Raw genomic sequence first — 21,153 nt, forward strand, 5'->3', positions numbered from 1 at the left:
GCCATAGTAGTGAGTTCCCAATTACCATTTACTACATCAATGATCCACTTTATGCCCCTATCTGTTTACGCTTATCATGGATGATTTGACCAAGAACATTCAAGGAGAGGTTCTATGGTGTATGTCTTTTTTTGTTGATGATATCGTTTTAGTGGATGAAATAGTGGCAGAGATTAATGATAAGTTGGAGTTATGGAGATCTACTTTGGAATCAAGAGGTCTTAAGATTAGTAGAACGAAGATAGAGTATATGGTGTGTAAGTTTAGTAGCTCAAGGACTGATACTGATGTGGTGAACTTGAGGAGAGAGAGATTCCGCAAAGTAACTGTTTAGATATTTGGGGTCAACTTTAACAAGATGGATGAAGTGGAGAAGTGCATCTGAAGTGTTGCGCGATCGATGTATACCTCTCAAGCTTAAAGGAAAGATCTACAAGACTGCGTAAGACCGACTATGTTGTATGGGGCAGAATGTTATGCAATCAAGAAGCGTAACACAAATAAGTTGGGTTTTGCAGAGATGCGGATGTTAAGATAGATGTGCGGCAAAACTGGGAGAGATAGGTGAGAGATGACAAGGGTAAGAGCTGAGTTGGGAGTGGCCCCGATTCAAGACAAGCTTCGGGAATGTCTTTAAGGTGGTATGATCATGTTCAGAGGAGGCCTTGGGATGCTCCAGTACAGAGGAGTGATCAGATCCAGTGGGATGGTTTTAAAAGAGCTAGGGGTAGACCTAAAATGACCATTGATGAGTTGGTAAGGAAAGACATGCAGAAGCTAGGCCTTGACCCTAGTATGGCATCAAACAGAACTGTGTGGAGGGCAAAGATCCATGTTGCTGACTGCGTTTAGGTTGGATGGCCCGAAGGATGCCAGGGGTCTAGCCAAAGAGAAGTAGAGGCACCATTCCCAATGGAGTAGGTCCACTAACACCAGAGGTCTTAAGCTGAGAATGCCTCGCCAGACCCAGAATAGTGGACCAAATGGAGTTGGATTTCAGGAGATAGGAGTTAACCTAGGAGACCCGGATGCTATTCTTTTTAGAGGCAATTCTCTATATCAGCTTGAGGATACCCATCGAGTTCATGTCTTTGATACGCCTAAGGCCAATACCTCCTTCGGCTTTAGGGAGGCAGACAGAGCTCCAATTGGAGGGGTGGAGAAACTTAGTGGAGTTGGATCCTTTCCAGAGAAAACAGCTGATGAGGGATTCTATAGCTTTGATGGTAGGGGGAGGGAGGATAAAGATACCAGACTAATAGATATAGATTGGAGCACGGATCTGGAGAGCTCAAGGCAACCTGCATAGGACAGCAGTTTGCTTTTCCAAAGCTGAAGTTATTAAGTGTTTAGTTAGGCTGGATTAGGATTCTGTAAGTCCAGTCCTGTTTTGAATCAGTTTCCTAGTTAGTTTATGTACCTTATTAGTTAAGAATTGGGTTAGGCCTTTCCTTTTTAGTGATAAGAGTTTGTTTTTGATTCTTTTATATAAGTTTGTAAGGGGCTACAGACTTGTACACGAATTTGATTAATGAGATGGTGGGACTCTGTCGAGGCTAGGTGGGATGCTTAGTCATATCTTCTTCTCCATAAATATTCAAGTAAGTACTCCGTTGTTTTTTGCTACTTCATATCCTCTCCATCGATTTCAATACAAGTTTTTTTTTTTGCAATCTAATCCTTGTTGCCAATAGCTGACTGCCATTCATATACACATACATGACTCCATTAAAATCCTGCAAGCTAGGGATAGAAACTTTCTATTTTCAAGTTTGATTTGAGGTGTTTTAATTGAACAGGGAATCTGTCCAATCTCAGCATCCAGTCAATGGATTAATTTGAGATGAGACTAAGTTATTCCTCTGTTGGATCTACCAACAACTTAGATTTTATCCAGATTAGACTTTTTTTTTTTTTTTTTTTGCTAATGACGGGTATCCAAGCCTTCGGCCTGACTAGTCCCGCGGGCCCGTACTGACCCCACAACCGCATGGATCAGGTCATATTGGGGTTGAAAGCAGTGAAGAGCACTAAACACCCCTGTGTGAGTGGCCCCAAGGAGGTAAGAGGAGTTAAACTCAGAACCACACGCTTCCTGAGGTGAAGGTCCCTTGCCAACTCGGCTACCGATCTGCTGCTGTGATAAATCTCTCAAAATTAGATTATGGGGTTAGAAAATTGCTGTATTCTGTGGTTTTCCTATTCCAACAGTTTATGATCATTGATTAGAATCTGTGTTCCATCGGATAAGGTTGACTTTGACCCTACTGTTGACCTAAATTCTGTTTTAGGGTTTGCTTGAGTTCCTGTTAAAAAGGGAGTAGTTCATACTACCAAATCCCCCAGAAGTTGGTCCCTTTTGTTAAATAGTATATAAAGGTTGATGGCATTTGGGCAGGAAGTCTGCTACTTTATATTTAGAAACGTCCCTAAGTTTTGGTTTGCCTGTGTAGGTTCTCATTTGTAGGTTGATAGATAGGCCTTTGCGCACGACGATGCCGAAGGGCTGCCACCATGAAACACAGATACTCTCTTGGGTAAGAATGTTAATGATTTACTAGTTAAGTATTTTGTTGTCGTTTAATTGATGTTATTTAAGTGTGATGGGTTTGCAAAATTATTGTATTACCTTTTTCTGCTGTCAAATTATTCATTTCGTATTTGATGCTTTTATTTAATTTTTGAAATTCATGTTCTTCAATGACACTCTTTAGGCTTGACTGAAACTGAAGTGAGAAATAAGATATTATCATTGTGTTTAAGCTGCATGATCAGTTGGACAATTAACTCAAGAGTTTAATGGTAGATTTAGTCTACATTTCTCCTTATTTCATTTATAATGCCGCTCAATTGGAATTGAAGTCACAATTTTTGTGACTATTTTCTCTCCTAAATTGGTGATAAAAGAAGTTTGGTGGTTGTCTACTTGTATGGTATAACTTTATATGCAGGTGGAAAAAAGAGAAGCATTCCCATATCTGTCAAGGAAAGTAAAAGGCTTTGTTAGATTTATATCATGTTTTGCTTCCCCATAAGAATGGACCCCTTCTACCTGGAAACTGGATCCCTAGTCTAGTACTTGCAGCGTACATCCGTATAGATTATGAAAACTATGAATAAGTGCTGCTCAGGGAAATAAAAATCCACAAAGGGTATGAAGAAATCCACCTTGAAAGATGGTGTATGAATATTCATAGCAGTAGTAAAATGCTTAGAGAGAGAAAAACACTGCATTGCTCGGTAAATTCTTGCTGGGGGTAGAGACTTGTATATATTCTTACTGGGCAAGTCACAAAATATCAAGTGCTTATAATTCTAAGGTACCACATAATAGAACCAACCTATTATAGAACCCTTTCAACCTCATATATTACTTTACAAATCCTACTTGATAACAAACATCATCTACATACAAGTGAGCACCACTAGGAAAAAAAAAAGTTTAAACCTTGCCTGCAGAATAGTATCCTAGGTTCATGAATTCTAATATTGGTCTTTTCTACCCTTGCTTATACTTTGGATCCTTCTCATCCTTAAAAATGTCAAAAAAGTCTAATGCAGGAGCATCTTGGGATATCCAATGGAGGGTCCAGATCTGTTCTTATGTATGCGGAGAATAACTTTGTAAACAATAGTATTTATGTAGTTTTATTTTACAGCTCAAAAGGGAGAAGGCTAGTATGGTTTTAGGTGAGTCCCATTTATTGGTCTCTTCGTTTAGCTGGTTGTAGGATGTTTGGAGTCTTATTTTAGTAGTTGGATAAAAATATTATATTTTATGAGTTTTAGTCTTTTAGATAATTATATGAGTAAAGAGTCCTTGGTGGAGCCTTTTTTTTGGGGTGGGGGGGTCTTTATATATGTAACCAACCAGTCCAATTCCCTTTTACGATTACGATGGATTTTTTTAATAAAAGTTTTTAAAGTATTTCTGTGTGCTTGTGCATGCGTGCGTGACTGTGAGCAGTCTGGTCGATTCCATCTTCTCCTCTCTTCTGGACCTCCTCTGCAGCTCTGCGATCAGGTGAGACACCTCTCCTTAATACCATAGCCTTCCAGTCATCATCTTCTTCTTCTTTCCTTTTCTTTTTCCTGTTTGAGATTCTTTAACGTTTATCTGCTGTACCCTGTTGCTGGTGGTACTTGCAGCCCAAATAGATTGGATCAATCTCTCTGATTCTGCTCCTTTCTTCCTGAGATTTGTTACATTGGATATACTCCTTAAGGCAACTCAGCCTGCAAGATTTGGGGTTAATACCTTGCATCGATGGTGAGTTCTATACCCAAGTTCAGATCAGATCTGGTGATTTCCGCCAGATTCGATTTCAATACTTTCCTAATAATGTCTTTCATTCGCATCTCTCAAGAAAGAGAGAGCAGTCGCCACCTTCAAGCTAGGTAGCTCCAAAGTTTACCTTGAGTCTTGATCCACTACTTCTTTATATACGAAAGCACCTTCCCAAATGCCAAATGCCAAATGCCAAATGCCCAATGCCCAATGCCCAATGCCAAATTCCAAATGCCAAATGCCAAATCAAGAGTCAAAGTCAAGCTTGAAAGCTGCCCTTATTCCATTCCTTCAACATCTGCAGAGTTAACACCTGAAGCAAATGCAAACTCTTGCTATTACCCTTCCTCCAACCAAGGTTCAAAATTTCGTTTCGTTTCGGTGGGTTCAGTAACACCAAAATACGAAAATTTTGGCGAGATTTCGCCGAGATGGTGTATTTTTTTTTTTTTTTTTTTTTTTTTTTTTTTGTTTTGGCTGACTGTTTCGGTGGTCAAACGGCCATATTTTGACCTGAAACTTGGTGGGTAGCTTATTTTAAGGTTAATAAACATGCTTAGAACATAAAAATGCAAAAATATTAGAACATGACATTGTTTTAGAGTTGCACCTTTATTTGGCAGCAACCGTCGAACTGTTCTAGAAATTTTACCAACATGTGTTTATGTACTGTTTAAAAAAAAAAAAAAGTTTTGGAGAAAGAACTTTTCCTTTCCTAAGCTTTGAATGTGTAGATCTTCTTGTAGAAGTCCAATGGAAGTCAAAATGTGTGATGATGTGGCTAATTAGAGGCTTGTTGGAGTGTTTTTCCTTTAAAATATGCAAATGGAACCGAAACCACCGAGACAAAGTTGAAATTTCGGCAAGATACCGAAATTTCGACTCTGTCTCAACAAAATGTTGTATTTATAAGGCATGGAATGTATCATTTTGGCGAGGTACCAAAACAATACTGAAATTTCGGCCGAAATACCGAAATTTCAACCAAAATATGGTACACATTGATTTGTGCCTTGTTTCGTTTCGAAAAAAAAGAAAAATCGAAATACCGAAATCTCGCCGCCTCCAACTGCACTTAATTCTTCAAACCTTCGAGGAAAGACATCTTTATTCCCTTTACGGCCTTCATTTGTGGTTCGATTCTTTGGTTGCGACTTGCGAAGGTGTTATTGATGCGGATCCGGATTCCAAAGACTGAATTCGGATCGCTTAGGCCCACAATAATGACCAAATAACTCAACCCAAAAATAGAATGGCAGAATTGTAAATAGAGCTTCAACTAGATGGCAAAACTGTAATTAAACTCAAGTATAATGGTTGAGGGCCATTCTTGTAATTTCGGAAACAAGTAGGGCTTTAGAAGTAATTAGATGGCAGCTAGGGTAATTTTAGAACTGAAAATAAAACATAAGGGCTTTATTCTGGAATTTTAAAGAAAGTGGGTTAAAAGAGTGTAAATAAAGGAAACATCATTTTCAACCTTAGGTAACGTTAGAGAACAAGACGTTAGAAACGAAACCTCTTGCTGGCTTCGATTGGAAGAGCTCTCTCATTTGAAATCCAATCAATCCGAAACTTTGGGAGAGAGATCGGAAGTCAGATTGCTCTTGATTACAACCAATATCAGTTCAAAAGGAGATGCTACAGCCTCGGGGAGGATCCTGCAACCTGAACCTGGCGGAGGACTCAAATCTGAGTTCTGGTTTTCAGATGTTTTGTCTGCTGACTCGCAAAAGCTTGGAATGGAAGCTAGGGTTTAAATCGCCCCAAGGGGGAGCACTTGTGCCCCAAATTTCAGGTTGATAGCTGCAGAAACGAAGGAGTTCGAACTCCTTCACTGGCTGCCAGTATGACTGAACCAGAAAAAGAACAAGCAAACCAGAAAAAAAGAAGAAGAATAACAGAAGGAAAAGAAAACAGAGGACCTGAAAAAATAAGATGATATAAGGGAGAAGAGAAAAGAAGGGAGAAGAGAAAAGAAGGGAGAAGAAAGTGAGTCTCAGAGAGGGAGGAAAAGAGGGTCGGCAGCCATGGTTTCCAACCAAAACATTACTGTTCAAATTCATTCAATTCAAAAATCTATCCTCAGCTGGGCACAAAAACACTATTTAAAGACTTGAAAATAAACCTACTTTCCCAATTGAAAATGGAACAAATATTGCATCTAAACTAAGATAGAAATAAAATCTCATCAAATAATAATCTGCCATACTAATTCTAACTCTAAAAAGGAAAGAAAAAAAGGAATCAAATCAAAGTCTATCTCAAGCCCAACGCCCAACTGCATCAGTTATAATAATGGGTTATTTGTTAATGAGTTTTAGGGGTGTTATGCAAATGGACCCTTAAGCCCTTTAGGGTTTTGCTTTTATTATAAATAGGGAGGCTTGTATCAGTTTTAGGCACAAGTCAGTGATTCACATTCTCCTTAATTCTTCATGGTATCAGAGCAGGCTATGGAGAAAAACCCTTTTTTTTCTTCCCTTTTAAAACCCTAAACCTAACCCTACCACCACCGCTGCTTTCTCCCTTGCGCGAAGCCACCACCACCATTGCCCCATGCCTTCCACCTAGCCACCGTGTGCCTCTCTCTCTCTCTCTCTCTCTCTCGCATAGCCTCCTCTCCCTAGTGCGGCTTCCTCTCTCCAGCTTTTCCCCCCCTCTTTTATAGGGTTTCTCTCCCTCTTCTCTTTTGGTTCCCTTAGGGTTTTCCCCTCGATGGTGAGTTTCTTCCCACCGGGGGTCTTCTCTTTGTCTAGTACCCTAGCTCTTATCCAGATCCTTATTAAGAACTAGATCTGGACGGTTGAAGACCCATATTCTTATGCTTGGCTAGATTTGGACAATTCCTTTACCTTGTGATTGTTCTTGGGATCAGCACCCATGGCGTTTGGAGACTCTGGCACATTAGTTCTACAGGATGGGGGGAATCGTTGTTCTAATGGTGATCACCCTACCTTCCCTACTAGCCCATCAAGTTGGATGGGAGCAACTATCTGATGTGTTCTCGCTCTTTCTACCTGCCTATTGCTGGCCGTGGATATGCCGGTTATCTCACAGGTACTACTGCTGGTCCCCCTCAAGATAAATGGGATGCTGCCAACTATATGCTAATGCCCTATACCCTATGACCCCATCTATTGCTAGGGGCTATTTATTGCTTGATATTGCTGCCGTTATTTGGAAAGCTATGAAGGGAATGTATTCTCAAGTGGGTGTTAGTGCCCACTGGCCAGTGTTTTGAATTGAGAAAAAAAGCTTCATCGGGCTACTCAGAAGGATCTCACAATATCCCAATACTATTCTGAACTGTGTGAAATGTGGAACGAAAATGATTACTATGTGACCTATTAGCCTGTCTGTGCTACTGATATTGTTGGCTTTAAGAAGCGTGAGGAGATGCTTCATGTCTGATTTTTTGGCAGGGTTGAATGTGGAGTTTGATCAGATTAGGGCTAATGTGCTTAATCGTAATTCCTTCCCTAGTCTTGAACAACCCTTTTCTTTGGTTCATGTGGAAAAAAATCGTCGAACCGAGATGCTCTAGCATGTCTCTCAAGATCCCTCCGCCATACTCTTTGCACAGTTTCACTGGTTCTAGTGCTAGGACCATTTCTCCTCCTTCCATTGATAGACCTGTTGTCAAGTGTGACTATTGTGGTAAGGAGTGCCACACTAGGGAGACATGTTGGAAACTCCATGGGCGACTTTTCATCCTTAGAGCTAAATCACTGACACTCGGTAGTCCTTCTAATTGATGACAGTGCAAATAATTAGTGACAAAATATGAAAGTGAAAATTATAATTGTAACCATGACAGCCAGAATCCTCTTCAATTCTCTCCATCAACCATTTTATATGTATGAAAGGTTTTAACCATGCCGACTTTTGGATCGTTTATATGTTGAACTCCCCCCCCTCTTAGTATGTAATGTTATTATGATCCAAATCTTGTTAAAGTTTCTTTTCGTTTCTAGCAGCACGTAGTGTTCTTGTGAACCTTATCTTTCTCAGCAAAGATGATAATTATTAACAGTTTGTTTTACATTGAATGCTTTATTGTCTGTCAACACCTTGCACCAACTAGTTTTGATCAATTACTTGTCATTTCAAAAAAGGGGAAAAAGTGTTGAGAGTGATGAGAACAAAATGCCAACCTGGGATCTTTTATTTGTTGAAACATCGTTTTTCTTCTAATGTTATAGATCTAGGTCATGCCAAGTCCCCCCACCTTTCTAATAGCATATGTAGTCTTTTTGAGAATCTTCTCCTTTTCTTCCGGATAGTATGCTTATGATGTTATCTATTCAAGATTGTTATTGTTGTACTCCCTCTGTCCTTAAAAAGACTTGTCTTGTTTGAAAAACCCATATTTTAAGGAGGAGGTTGTCAATGCATTAATCATCCACTAATTCAAACCTTGTTTCCAACACTACATTGATTAAGAAGGCATATGGGGAAACAATTATGGCAAGTGAATAGAATAAATGTGTGGATGATAAAATAGGGGCATTATGGGAAATCCAACAAAACTTCATATATTGGTTTTAAAATTGGACAAACGTTTGGGGACAGTGAAAAACCTCAAACAGAACTATTTTTTGTGGGATGGAGGGAGTAATTCTTCCTTCCTATAAATGCTGTTATAAGTTTACCTGTCTGAGAGGGGGGGGATCTTAGAGTTACAAAGCCTTGCTCATCTCATCCATCAATTTTCAGCCAAAAATAATCTGGGGAAGGAGTTAAAATGTTTCATAAATTACAAGAATTCCATTTCACTAAAAGGAATCAAGTGCAATTTCTGTAATTTTAATCACTTTGAACTAATTTTAATAAACTTCCCATACTTGTTTTGAGTTGAAATTTGACCCATGAGATAGGTCTGAGGTCCTAACACACGGAGCCCTCCATGTTTGCCAATGTGATAGTTTTGTGACACGAGGCATGTCAAACCTTTGTGACCTGAATTTTTTTCCCCCCCACCCGAAAAAAAAAAAAAAAAAAAAAAAAAAAGTGAAGGTTTGTTCTTACCTTGATTGCTTAATTCTTTGCCATCATTGCACCTATAGGTTCTGAGCTACGATGGCCTGCATTCCCCTGATTCCCTGGCAGTCACTGCAGCTGGAATAGCAGTGTAAGTCTCTGTCACCTTTTCTTTGAGGCATTTTCTATTTCCTATATATTAAGGTGTCCAACTGTTTATAGAATGCTACTTCTTTTAAAAAGGAGAAAATTTTGGTTTTATGGAAGCCTTAAACATGGATTCAACCTGGATTTCATTAAATAATGCAGTGCTGTTTCAGAAGTTCCTGACTTTTTTAATACTCTTGGGTGATCAAATAATGCAGAGCTCTTTCAGAAGTGCCAAACTCAAAAGCAGTTGCAGGAGTTCGAATTGGCCTTGTTAACGATAAGTTCCTAGTGAATCCAACTACCAGAGAAATGGAAGATTCGGAATTGGACTTGATAATTGCTGGCACAGATAGTGCAATATTGATGATAGAGGTGAACTTCTGATCTGTAACAGCCGTATAATTTCATCTATCATGTATGAGTATTTGTTTACCAATACCCAAAAAGTTCATGGAGATATGAATTCTCTAATCCCTTTTTTTTTCTATACATCGGACAGCTTTTTAGGCCTTAGGTAATGTCAATCCACTGATTCCTGAATTTAAGTGGTATATGTTTTGGTTTTCTCTGTTGTGTTTGAGACTTAGAGTACCATATATGACTTGGTCTGTGACGCATTGGCATGGCTTGTCTGTGGTTTTTTTTCTTAATGAGGGGGAATTTTGCACTTCATTGTTTGAGAGCTGCCCCACAATGCCTATTTGCTTCTGTGATCTTATCTTCTATCCATGACACCATGTCGAAGTGCAAGCTGGAGTTCTTTGAAAAAAGAATACGATAAGCTTATACATGCTAAATCTATGTATTTATTGCAGGAGGACGAAGGAGAATTTATGGGGGAGAAATCATACCTTTTTTTTTTTTGGATGAATAAAAAATTCATTACTGTAACAGAGAAGAATATACAAAGAAAGAAGGGGGGGGGGAGGAAGGCTTACATGAATCCTACACAGCTAAAAGGGGGGGATATAACGAAGAAGCCAAAAGGGCTACAACAAAATCACCGGGGGAAGGGCGAAGCAAGATGGAGGTGGGGAGACCCTAAGATACAACAATAAGCCTGTTCCTTGGGGAGTCCCTTACATTACGATGGGGGAGGGAGGCAAGCTTGGAGCCGACGTCGAAGTAGATGATCTTCCAAATCTGATCATAAGATCGGGAGTTGGACGTCCATCTATGAAGATTATGCTCCATCCAAGTATAGTTAATGGTGGCACAAAAAGTGAACTTTCTAGCGGTGTCACAGATGGAGGAATCAACAAAGGTCATATCAACCTAGATCCATTCTCTACTAAGAGGGAGAGCAACTCTCCTTGAAGGCCAGCAACGACTAAGGAGAAAGGGTGGGAGAAAAAAATATGGTCAACATCTTTAGTGCCATTCCAACAAAGACATATGTATGGCTTGGAAGGAGATCTTTCATACATTTCGAGACCCACCCAACAATATGGGGTTAAAAAGCTAAAATAAGTGATTTTAGCCCTTCTAGAAGAAAATGTTCTTGAACCTCTTTCATACTCATGTCGTCGAGTTTACAGAAGAAACAACTGCAAATTCGATCCAATTTAGCTAAATCGATTTAACATGTTGGTTAATCGTATTCTAAAACACGGAAAAAAATCATTGGCTTATTAAATTATCTATCGAGCCATGAAAAAGGTACAATCAAAGACAGAAACCTAATGTGCCGGTAGAAGAGGAAAGACTGTGTGGGGAGGTAGTTGGAAATGGCCCACCAAGTTGTGAAACTGTGACACGGAATGTGGCCTTGAAACCAGATAGACTTATGCCAAGGGACAAGGGGGCCTTTAGAACTAACTAAGTTCCAAGCAGAAGAGGAGCTAAACAAACTAGAGTGAGAGGGAAGCTAGTATATATATATATATATTTTTTTTTGGTAAGGAAGCTAGTATATTTGTCTTCTCTACCATAGTGACCCAGAGGGAGAGGAGGGAGAGTAGACCAAATATCAACCAGAAGGGGAGGAGGGGGGGACCAGGCGCCATTCGAAATCATGGAAGCAACAGAGGCGTTAATGTTTCATCTAGAGGAATAAACAATCCTACGGCTAAGGACAGAAAGAAGTACACCCAAAGGGTGCCACAGGTTAAGTCAAAGGTAGGTTGTGGGTCCATTAGGAAAAGAAGATGGATCCAAGAGCAGGAGGCCTAAGGTTGAGGATTTTATGCTAGACCCAAGAAGCATCAGAGGTAAGGGAGATAGTTCAAAGGGAGTCATTCTTGAGGAGGTAGGATTGAACCCAAGCAACCCAAATACTGTTTTGCTTCGACACAATCTTCTAGATAAGCTTTTAAGCATGCCAGCAGCATTGACCTCTTTGATTCATCTCAGGCTCAGGCCACCTTTAGATTTGGGAAGGCAAACAAAGGCCCAACATAAAAGGTGGAGGAACTTGGAAGAATTGACCCCTTTACAAAGGAAAGTGTAGAGGAGAGATTCAATGGTTTTGATGATGGACTTGCTAAGGACAAAGACACCCAACCAATAGAGGTACATCGATTGAAGCACAAATCTGGTTAATTCTAGGTGTTCGGCATAAGAGAGGAGTTTGCTTTTCCATAGTTGGAGTCTTTCAATCTTAAGGCCAAGTATGGGGGTGCAATGGTGAACAATAAGCCTAACAGTGATAAGGGGCAACCCAAGGTATTTGACCGAGAGTGTGCATAAGGAAAAGTCAATAAGCTAAAGGACGTGATCTTTTGAAGCTTCAGGGATGCCAAAGAGGAAGAGACGAGACTTGAGAAGATTGATATGGAGCCTAGAAAGCCTCTCAAAGAGGAGGAAGCAGGACATCATAGTTATTAAGGCAAAAAGGCAACTGAGGCATTTTAGGGTCTTTTGAAGAGTTTTAGCGATAGGGTAGGCATAAGGTGTCGCCTTATCAAATAAAGCGTTATAGTGTTGTTTTTTATGTAACCATTTTATTTGGTACAAATAGCATATTAAAAATTATATTTTTCTACTTATATGCTAAATAAAATAAAAGATTCATACCAATGCAAGATATTCATCAGAAAAATAAATCAATAAAGTAAATAACTAAGTTCATCTTCATCATAGAATATAATATAATTATGAAACAAAATTATAATATAAAGAAGAGAAGGCTGTTAACATGTGTCTCTATTTATTATACTTATCTTCATGGAAAGTAGAAGGGAAAAAAAGGGAACAACATTTTCTGGCCAAATTTCCATAAGCATGAAAAACTTGTCTTTTATGCCGCCAGTAGCCACATTTAGATGGAGCAGAATCTTCGTAGATGGACTTCCAATTCTCGATCTTTTGATAAGATTTGGAAAGTCATCTACTTCGATGTCCGTACCAAACTTGGTTTTCTTGCCCATCATCCAGCCTCTAATTCCCCAAGGAACATGATTATTGTTGTTTCTTGGGGATCGCCCCCCCAATCTTGATCCCCCTCCCTTAAGATGGCTCCAATTTTGCCTTTGTTTGGGCTCGTTTCCTTTGATGTCTTGGTGTCTTTGTTCTCTTTTCCTTTTCTGTTTTGGGCTTGATTACCTTCTGTTCTATTGTAATTCCCCCCTTATTTTTTTCCCTTGTCGTAATATATTTTTTTCATTCATCAGATTAAAAAGCCACATGAAATACATGTGAATGGAGAAGAGAAATGCAAATTTGAATAATAAAGATATATATAGGTTTCAATCTTATTGAAGAAACATCGCTACTGTTGCTAACTTCCCTGCCACTGTCTCTGACTTCACTGAAAGAGTGGCAGATAATAATAAGTTAAACAGAGGAGAAAGAGATATGGCTATGTTCGGTAACAGAAAAAAAAAAGAACAGAAAACAGAAGAGGAAGAGATCTCTGTTCGTTAACAGAGAACTCGGGAAAAAAAGAAGAAAAAATAGAGGGGAAAGGGATAAGGCTATGCTTGGTAACATAGAACTGAAGAAAAAGAAAAGAAAAGAATAAAAAACATAAGAGAAAGAGATCTTTGTTCGGTAACAGAGAGCTCAAGAAAAAAAAGGAAGAATAAGAAAAAACAGAAGAGAAAGAGATATGGCTCTGTTCGGTAACATATTACTGAAAAAAAATGGTAGAAAAAACAGAAGGGAGAGATCTGCGTTCGATAACAGAACTGAAAAAAAAGAAGTACCTTGCTTGACCTGGAATGGCTCGAGGAAGACTCACCGGAAGAGAGTTGCCTGAGCTGGAATCGACGAATTGACAAAGGAACACTGGTGCCCTGGTTCTCCCAAACAAAGTAGAAAACAGCCAAAAGGATTTTGCAATTTGTGATTTGTTCATTCAATGTGTGGTTTTTTACTTTACATTGGCTTGATCCCATAGTACCTTAATGCCTAGGCGACGCCTTAATTACTATGGAGGGCATGATGGAAGAGATAGAGAGAGGGTAAGCTTTGGAAAAGATCATAAGATCATTGGCAAAGGCGAGATGGGTGAGGAGGGATTTACATTTGGGAATGGGGGGAAATGAGGTTGTAATTGGTGGTTAGTGATTGGGTTGCCTGGTTTTGTCGTCTTGTTGTTTAGACTGTGTCGTTGGCTTTAGGTTGTAATTTCAATATCTGCTTTAGTGCTTTGCATTTAGCAAAAGGAAATCCAATAGAGACATTTTTCTTACCTTGATTCTCTCTTAAAGTCTAAACTTATACACAAATTTTCAATTTGGTTTCAAGTTGAGAATTTTTGATTGAAAATTTATTGGGTGATGTTTTAGGGCCAGTGGGAGGGTGCTATGGAAGGAAAGTCTTTTAGAATACACGAATGCCCAACAATGAGTTCTATTTATATTTTCTTTTCCACTTGGTCAATTCTACGTCTTGCCTGACTCTTAAATCATGGTTCTCAAGGGTGATGCCTAGGCGTCTAGGTGCCTTGGTCTTCTAGGTGCCTTGCATCTAGGCCCTCTCCAACACCTCATGGTCGATCCTTAAGGGGGTAAAGAGGGACAATCGACCAAGATTTTAGAGCCAACTGATGGCTGGAATTGGTTCTTCCAGAGGAGGCCGATTGCTCTGTTTTCAGGAAATTCTGGGTAGAATCAGAAATATAAATACCTGATTGTTTTGACAGCAGTAGAACCTTGAACAAACTTGAAAGAAAGTAAGAAGACTTATAAAAACCCTCTGAATAATGTGATGACGTAGGGAAGAATTTGGAATATAAAGTCGTGTGCCAAAAAATAAGTACCCATCATGAATGGAATACTTTAAGTGCTATCCGCCCTGTTGCAACTCCACAAAGACAGTGCTGAAATCAAGATCAGATGCGTTCTCACTCCGTATCTGATCAATGCTAATAACATGTGCTGAAAATGTATTAAGTGTGAGCACTTTCTAGCTAAGTGCATCAGCCACTGTGTTCTCTTTTCCCGCCTTGTACTTCATAGCAAATATAAACTCTTGCAAGTAAGCTACCCATTTGGCATGCCTGTGGCTAATCGACTTCTAAGAGTGAAGGTGCTTCAAGGCCTCATGATCAGTATACAAAATGAACTCATTACTAATGAGGTAGTGTCTCCAATGGCCTAGCACTTGGACGACTATATACAACTCCAGATCATATGTCGAATGTCTCTTCTTGGCTTCATTTAGTTTCTCGCTATAGAAAGCGATGGAGTGTCCTCCTTACATTAACACTCCTCTTAGCCCAACATGTGAAGCATCAGTAGCTACCTCAAATACTCTGTCAAAATTTGGTAGACGTAGAATGGGTGCCTTTGTCATCTTCCTCTTCACAAGAGCGAAGGCTTTGGTCGCTACAGCTATCCATTCGAACTTCCCCTTACTTACCTTCATACATTCAGTGATGGGTGCCGTAACTGCACTAAAATTCCGAATGAATCTTTTGTAGAAGGAAGCCAAACTATGGAAGCTACGGACTTCTGTTAGTGTCTTAGGTATAGGCCAATTAGTGATGCTTTTGATTTCTCCGGATCAGCTTCAACCCCTTTAGATGACACTACAAATCCAAGAAATAAATCCTTGGACAGCATAAAGGAACACTTCTTGAGATTGATGTATAGCTTCTCTGCACGGAGCACTCTCAAGACTTGCCTCAAGTGATCCATATGCTCTTCTTAGTTTTTATTGTAAATCAAAATATCGTCAAAGTAAACAACTAAAAAGAAACCAATAAAAGGACGAAGTACCTGTGTCATAACTCACATGAAGGTGCTAGGTGCATTCGCCAGACCAAAAGGCATGGCTTTCCACTCGTACAAGGCATCCTTGGTCTTGAAGGCAGTCTTCCATTTATCCCCCAATTAGATGCGAATCTGATGATAGCCACTCCTCAGATCTAATTTGGAAAAGACCTTTGCCCCGGACAGCATATCCAACATATCATCTAGTCGTGGTATAGAGAACCTATACTTGACTATTATCTTGTTGATAGCACGGCTGTCCACACACGTACGGCAAGAACCATCCTTCTTTGGCATGAGTAAAGCTGGTACCGCATAAGGACTTAAACTCTCCTTAATGAAGCCTTTTTGTAATAATCCATCCACTTGCCGTTATAGCTCAGCATGTTCAGTAGGACTAAGTCTGTAGACGGGTAGGTTGGGTAAAACCGAACCGGGTACCTAGCTAATAGCATGTTGTATGTCACGCATGGGAGGTAGCTCATCTGGAAGGTCATCAGGGACTGAGTCAGAAAAATCAGACAAGAGCTCTTTGATAGATGCAAGAGCCATAACCATTCCTGTTTCCTGACTCGTGCTTATAAATTGCTTGCGTGGAATAGCTAACAACTCCTTGGTAGGCATAGCAACCACTTTCTTAACCTTAGGGATTTTTGTCGTCGTATTACAGCCGGCACATTTACCTGATTGAAAGATGTAGGAACACCTTTCCATATGAATGTAACATAGATTTTCTTCCCTCCAACCATAGCATTATTGTCATACATCCAGGGACGACCAGACAATACATCTGTGAGTTTCATTGGAATCACATCGCACCAAACTTTCTCTTCATACCGGTAAAGCTTTAAAAGAACTGAGCACCGCTTGTTCACCTCTAAGGTATTACCATTCAGCAAGGATACGTTATAAGGTTGAGGATGTGGGTCAGACTTCAATGTTTCTTTCTTCACACAGGCTTCTGAGACAACATTGACGCAACTTCCACTGCCAATTATAATCTGACAAGTATGCTCCCCAGACTTTATACGGCTATACAAAATGAAGTTACGTTGCCAATCCTCTCCTTTGGGTTTCAGCCACCAAAATGCGAGTAACAAGATGTATGCCATGAGTCCCATCTTCATTAGTGTCTTCCATATCTTAGTCATATCCATCATCATCATCATCTTCCAAGGGGTAAGGGTAAAGAGTTGATCCATTTTCCTCATTGGAGTCTTCAACTTCAGCTACTGCATTAACCCTCTGCTTATGTGGGCAAGACTTAGCAAAGTGTCCTACCTCTTGGCAATGGAAGCACTGTACCTTATTGTTACCTGTCATGGGTGTCTTTCCTTTGTGATCAGCCCGTGGAGGAAAAGTGGCCTTTGGGGGTGCTGAATTACTAGGTTTAGTGGCTGAAATTTTTTCTTGACTTCCCTAGCTTGAAAACCAAACCTTCTACCTGACTGTGCTATAAGCTCCTCTGCTCGTAGGGCCTTGTCAAAGCAGTCTCTCACTGAGTATACATCAACAACACCAATTCCCTTATTGATTTCAGTTTGCAATCCCAGTCGAAACCGAGATAGTAGTTGCCTCTCATTCTCCCTTATGCTTGTGCGAGAATAAAGTGCATCAAACCTGTTCATGTATTCTGCAACAGTCATAATCCCTTGACGAAGAGAATTCAACTGATCTTGTATGCGAGCTTTGAAGTTACGTGGTAAATATTTGTCAGATAATTCAAGCTTCATCTCCTCCCAAGTAGTTGGCTCTCTACCATGGTCTTCCAACTATTACTCATAGGTTCTCCACCAATCACGAGCAGCCTCAACTAGCTTAGCACGAACTATTTTCATCTTCCGTTTCTCAGGTAGGTCATAGTAGTCAAAATAGTCATCCAAAACAGCTAACCACTCATAGAACAATTGGGGATCATGTCTACCATCAAACTCCTTCAAATCAAGCTTGAATTTCTGTGAATCTCTTGAATACCTCTGAGGTGTAGGATGTTTAGTCTCAAAATAACCCCTTATGTGTTCTTCAAAAGTAGGTTGCTCTACAGGAACCCTCTGTGGTACTGTCAAATTAGGGTTAGATCTGCTGTTAGCCAACTGAGCAAATGCATTTAATGGGGCTTCCACTTCAGGTGGTGTATGAGAGTCACGGGTAGGTTGTTGTGGTTGGGTCTCGACAGCCAACAACCTTGCACCAAGAGCTTGCTGTTCAGCCTTCAGTTCAGCTCTCATATTTTGTAGCATCTCCATAATAGAAGCTAAGGTGGGAGGGTTGTTCTCAGCCATGCTCTGATATCACTTAATGTAGGACTAGATTTGAAAGCTCAAACTAGACCCAAACTGTAGGAACTTTTAAAACCAAAGAACAACAAAGTACCCAAACACACCAGCAATAAACAAACCAACAGAACAGTAACAATTCAGCAACCTATTGATCTCAAACCACCAGTATCGATTAGGACAGAACAGTATTAATCAGAGAATTATAACCAGGGACTTCAGATAGCTCAGATAGGTTCAAATCAACAGTAAACAATGAACCAAAGTCCAAGAGAGCAATAGAAGTTGAAGCAGATCTATCGACCTTAGTTCTGGACAGGTACAGTCACTAAAGACAAAATTGGGTGATTTTCAATAAGTCCAGATTGGCTGATCAGAAATAGCCATAATCTTGGTCGATCCTTCAGGGGGTAAAGAGGGACAATCAACCATGATTTTAGAGCCAATTGATGGCTGGAACTGGTTCTTCCAGAGGAGGCCGATTGCTCTGTTTTTAGGAAATTCTGGGCAGAATCAGAAATATAAATACCTGATTGTTTTGACAGCGGTAGAACCTTGAACAAACTTGAAAGAAAATAAGAAGAAGTGTAGAAACCCTCCTGGACTTCACGCCGCTAGGAGTCGCTTGGATCGAACACCAAACCCTTCTTCTTTGATCAAACACAAAGAAATACTGTAGAGGAGAAAACGCAGCAGCATATTTTTTGGTTATCAAAAATCATGGGCAATGAGAGGGCCCTTTCTTTTATTTATAATGATGGGGGGTGTTTGCAAATAATAGAAACTCAAGAGTTACTAAATCTGAGTTTCTAAAACTACTAACATGTAGTTACTAAGAAACTGAAATTGTAAACTAATGAAAAAGGAAACTAAATATAGACTGAAATTAGAAACTAATAATGGACTGAAATTAGAAACTAATTTTAGAAACTAAATCCCCATCAATAACCAAACCGAGGGCTAAGAAAACCAGCTTGGTCGACCTCAGCCACTATGGTGGTTGTCCCTCTTCTTCCTCCTAGCATAGGTCTTCAAATCTGCATCACCTTGGGTCGGCATAAGTGCGAGCCACCGTATCCAATCATCATCCAGATTGAGAAATCTATTGATTGTTTGCATCCACGATGTGTTGACCTCCTTCCTTGGAAGCTTATAGCTAGTCTCTTGGATATGTTTAGCTTGAACTACTTAAATTAATTAGATAACTGACTGGTCTAGTGTGGCTTCAGCAAAAGATTATTCTTTCTGATTCCAATTTCCAAGTAGTTGGTGGTTAGGGGTTGTTTAGATTGTGTCTTTTTGCATTAGGTTGTAATTTCAGTATCTGCTTCCGTGCTTTGCATTAACAAAAGGAAATCCTATAGAGACGTTGTTCTCAATTCTTCTCAGAGACTTTGAATGTTTGTTTATTTCAGCTACTGTATCTGTCAAAGTCATCGTAATAGTTCTCTGATATGATGCTCTTCCTATCTGCAGGGTTATTGTAATTTTCTTCCAGAGGAGAAGTTGCTGCAAGCTGTTGAAGTTGGGCAGGTATCTATTTGAAGTGTGTGGTGATACAGGTTTGAAAGGCATAATCATGTTATTTCACTGAAATGCTTACTGTTTATGTTTGATATCTAGAGGGTGAGCTGTATTGATTTCTATGAGTAAGAACCAAATTTATTGATAATTTGATGTCAGATAATAATTAAATACTGCAGCAAGCTAGTGAGGAGTGGCAATCCCTAAATCACATGCAGTTTCGAAGAGTATATCCAAACAACAATGAGAATAAGCACCTCTTTTTATTTTTATTTTGTGGCTTTTAAATATTTTATTAAATAAATCAGAAAAAATATATTCAAAAAAAAAAAAAAAGGGCTGCATACTGACTATGAAAATGGAACAGCAACAACAGGATACACAAAAGGTCTTAATGGAAACCCTGGTTCTAAAAACCCTAAATGTAGGTTGCTAGGGGCCCGAATGAATAAAAAATCCATTGGAAAGATAGTGGTGATTCCCCGGAAGTTCAGATCCTTTAGAAAGGAGCAAACAAACTCAGTGGCAGAATGATATTTAATTTCAAAGGGAAGGATAATCTTGGGAATTCATAGAGACTGGTTACAAAGTTCGAACTTGGAATGACTTATAAAAATGAGGGGCATCCTGGGTAATATCAGCAACTAAGGGGTTATTTGTAAAATAAAGATAATATGGACTAAAGTAAATACGTAAAGGGCAGAAGTGCTTCCGGTTAGGAGGAATCTCTCAACAGATGTCTGATGGAGTTGAAAGTTTGGGCGAACGCTACTGATTCACAGATCTATCAATTCCGGCAAGCAACCACATGATTCATCAGTTTTAAAGGAATGCCATTGAAACAATGCCTGGCGGACAGGTTCAGAGCTGACCTGGTTGCAGGCCTGGTTTTCACAATAGGCCTGAGTGATTCATCAGCTTTAAAGGAATGCCACTGAAACACGGCCTAGCAGACAGGTTCAGAGCTAACATGGTTGCAGGTCTGGTTTTCACAATAGGCTAGTGTTAGGGGATAAAGTTCTAGGGTTTTGGTCACCCCTAAGGTGAGTTCTAGACTCCAGAATTTGAGGCCAAAAGAAGTTGATCTGAGAGAGACCAACACCAGCCTTTGTAGACTGTTGTTACCGGCAGAATAGAAAAGGAAGAAGAAAAGAAGATGAAGATACAAAGAGGAAGAAGAAGAACTGAGGGAAGAACATGAGGAGGAAGAAGAGATCGATCAACCTGGTCGCACGCAACTCCACAGCTGGAAGATTAACCCTACTCAAAATTTCATTCTGTTATTGAAACCTAGACTCAACCACATCTATATGTAACTAAAACAGAATTGGAGTAAGTAGAATTAGAAAGATATTCGGACTCAAATCTCCTACCCTAATTTTCATTCCATTATAGAAACCAAGATCCTTAATTTTGGGAAACCAAATATCTTCAGATCCAAGGATCAGATTTGCAAGAACTGCAGATCGAATGCCCAGTTTAATGGGCTGTATCAGTTGTCAAAATGCCAGACAAAACTGAGGGCTGGATATTGAGATACAAAATTAGTAACTTGCTGAATTTAGAAACTAACAGAAAATTGGAAAACGGAAACTAACATATCTTAGGAACTGGACAGATATTAGCAACTCAGTTGGAACTCCAGAAACTGTTGGCAGATCTGAATGTGATTGCAGGGAATTAGAATAAAATAGAAGAGAAGGAAACGAAAAAATGATATCTTAGGCCTCTCACCTAACTTTGGGTTACGAACCCACCAACTCCAGGCTTGGAA

At 39.7% G+C, this 21,153-nt stretch overlaps 1 protein-coding gene across 1 annotated transcript in view; it reads left to right on the forward strand.

The window, feature by feature from the left end:
- The window catches only part of LOC122093014 (polyribonucleotide nucleotidyltransferase 1, chloroplastic), an 80,786-nt gene that overhangs the window by 10,537 nt on the left and 49,096 nt on the right, over positions 1 to 21,153 (forward strand). The window contains exons 5-8 of the mRNA XM_042663287.1: positions 2,454 to 2,537; positions 9,358 to 9,422; positions 9,637 to 9,793; positions 19,332 to 19,388. Of these exons, the coding sequence (XP_042519221.1) occupies positions 2,454 to 2,537; positions 9,358 to 9,422; positions 9,637 to 9,793; positions 19,332 to 19,388 (363 nt within the window). The remainder of the gene's footprint in view (positions 1 to 2,453; positions 2,538 to 9,357; positions 9,423 to 9,636; positions 9,794 to 19,331; positions 19,389 to 21,153) is intronic.

Source organism: Macadamia integrifolia, chromosome 11, assembly GCF_013358625.1.
Source record: "Macadamia integrifolia cultivar HAES 741 chromosome 11, SCU_Mint_v3, whole genome shotgun sequence".
NCBI classification, from domain to species: domain Eukaryota; kingdom Viridiplantae; phylum Streptophyta; class Magnoliopsida; order Proteales; family Proteaceae; genus Macadamia; species Macadamia integrifolia.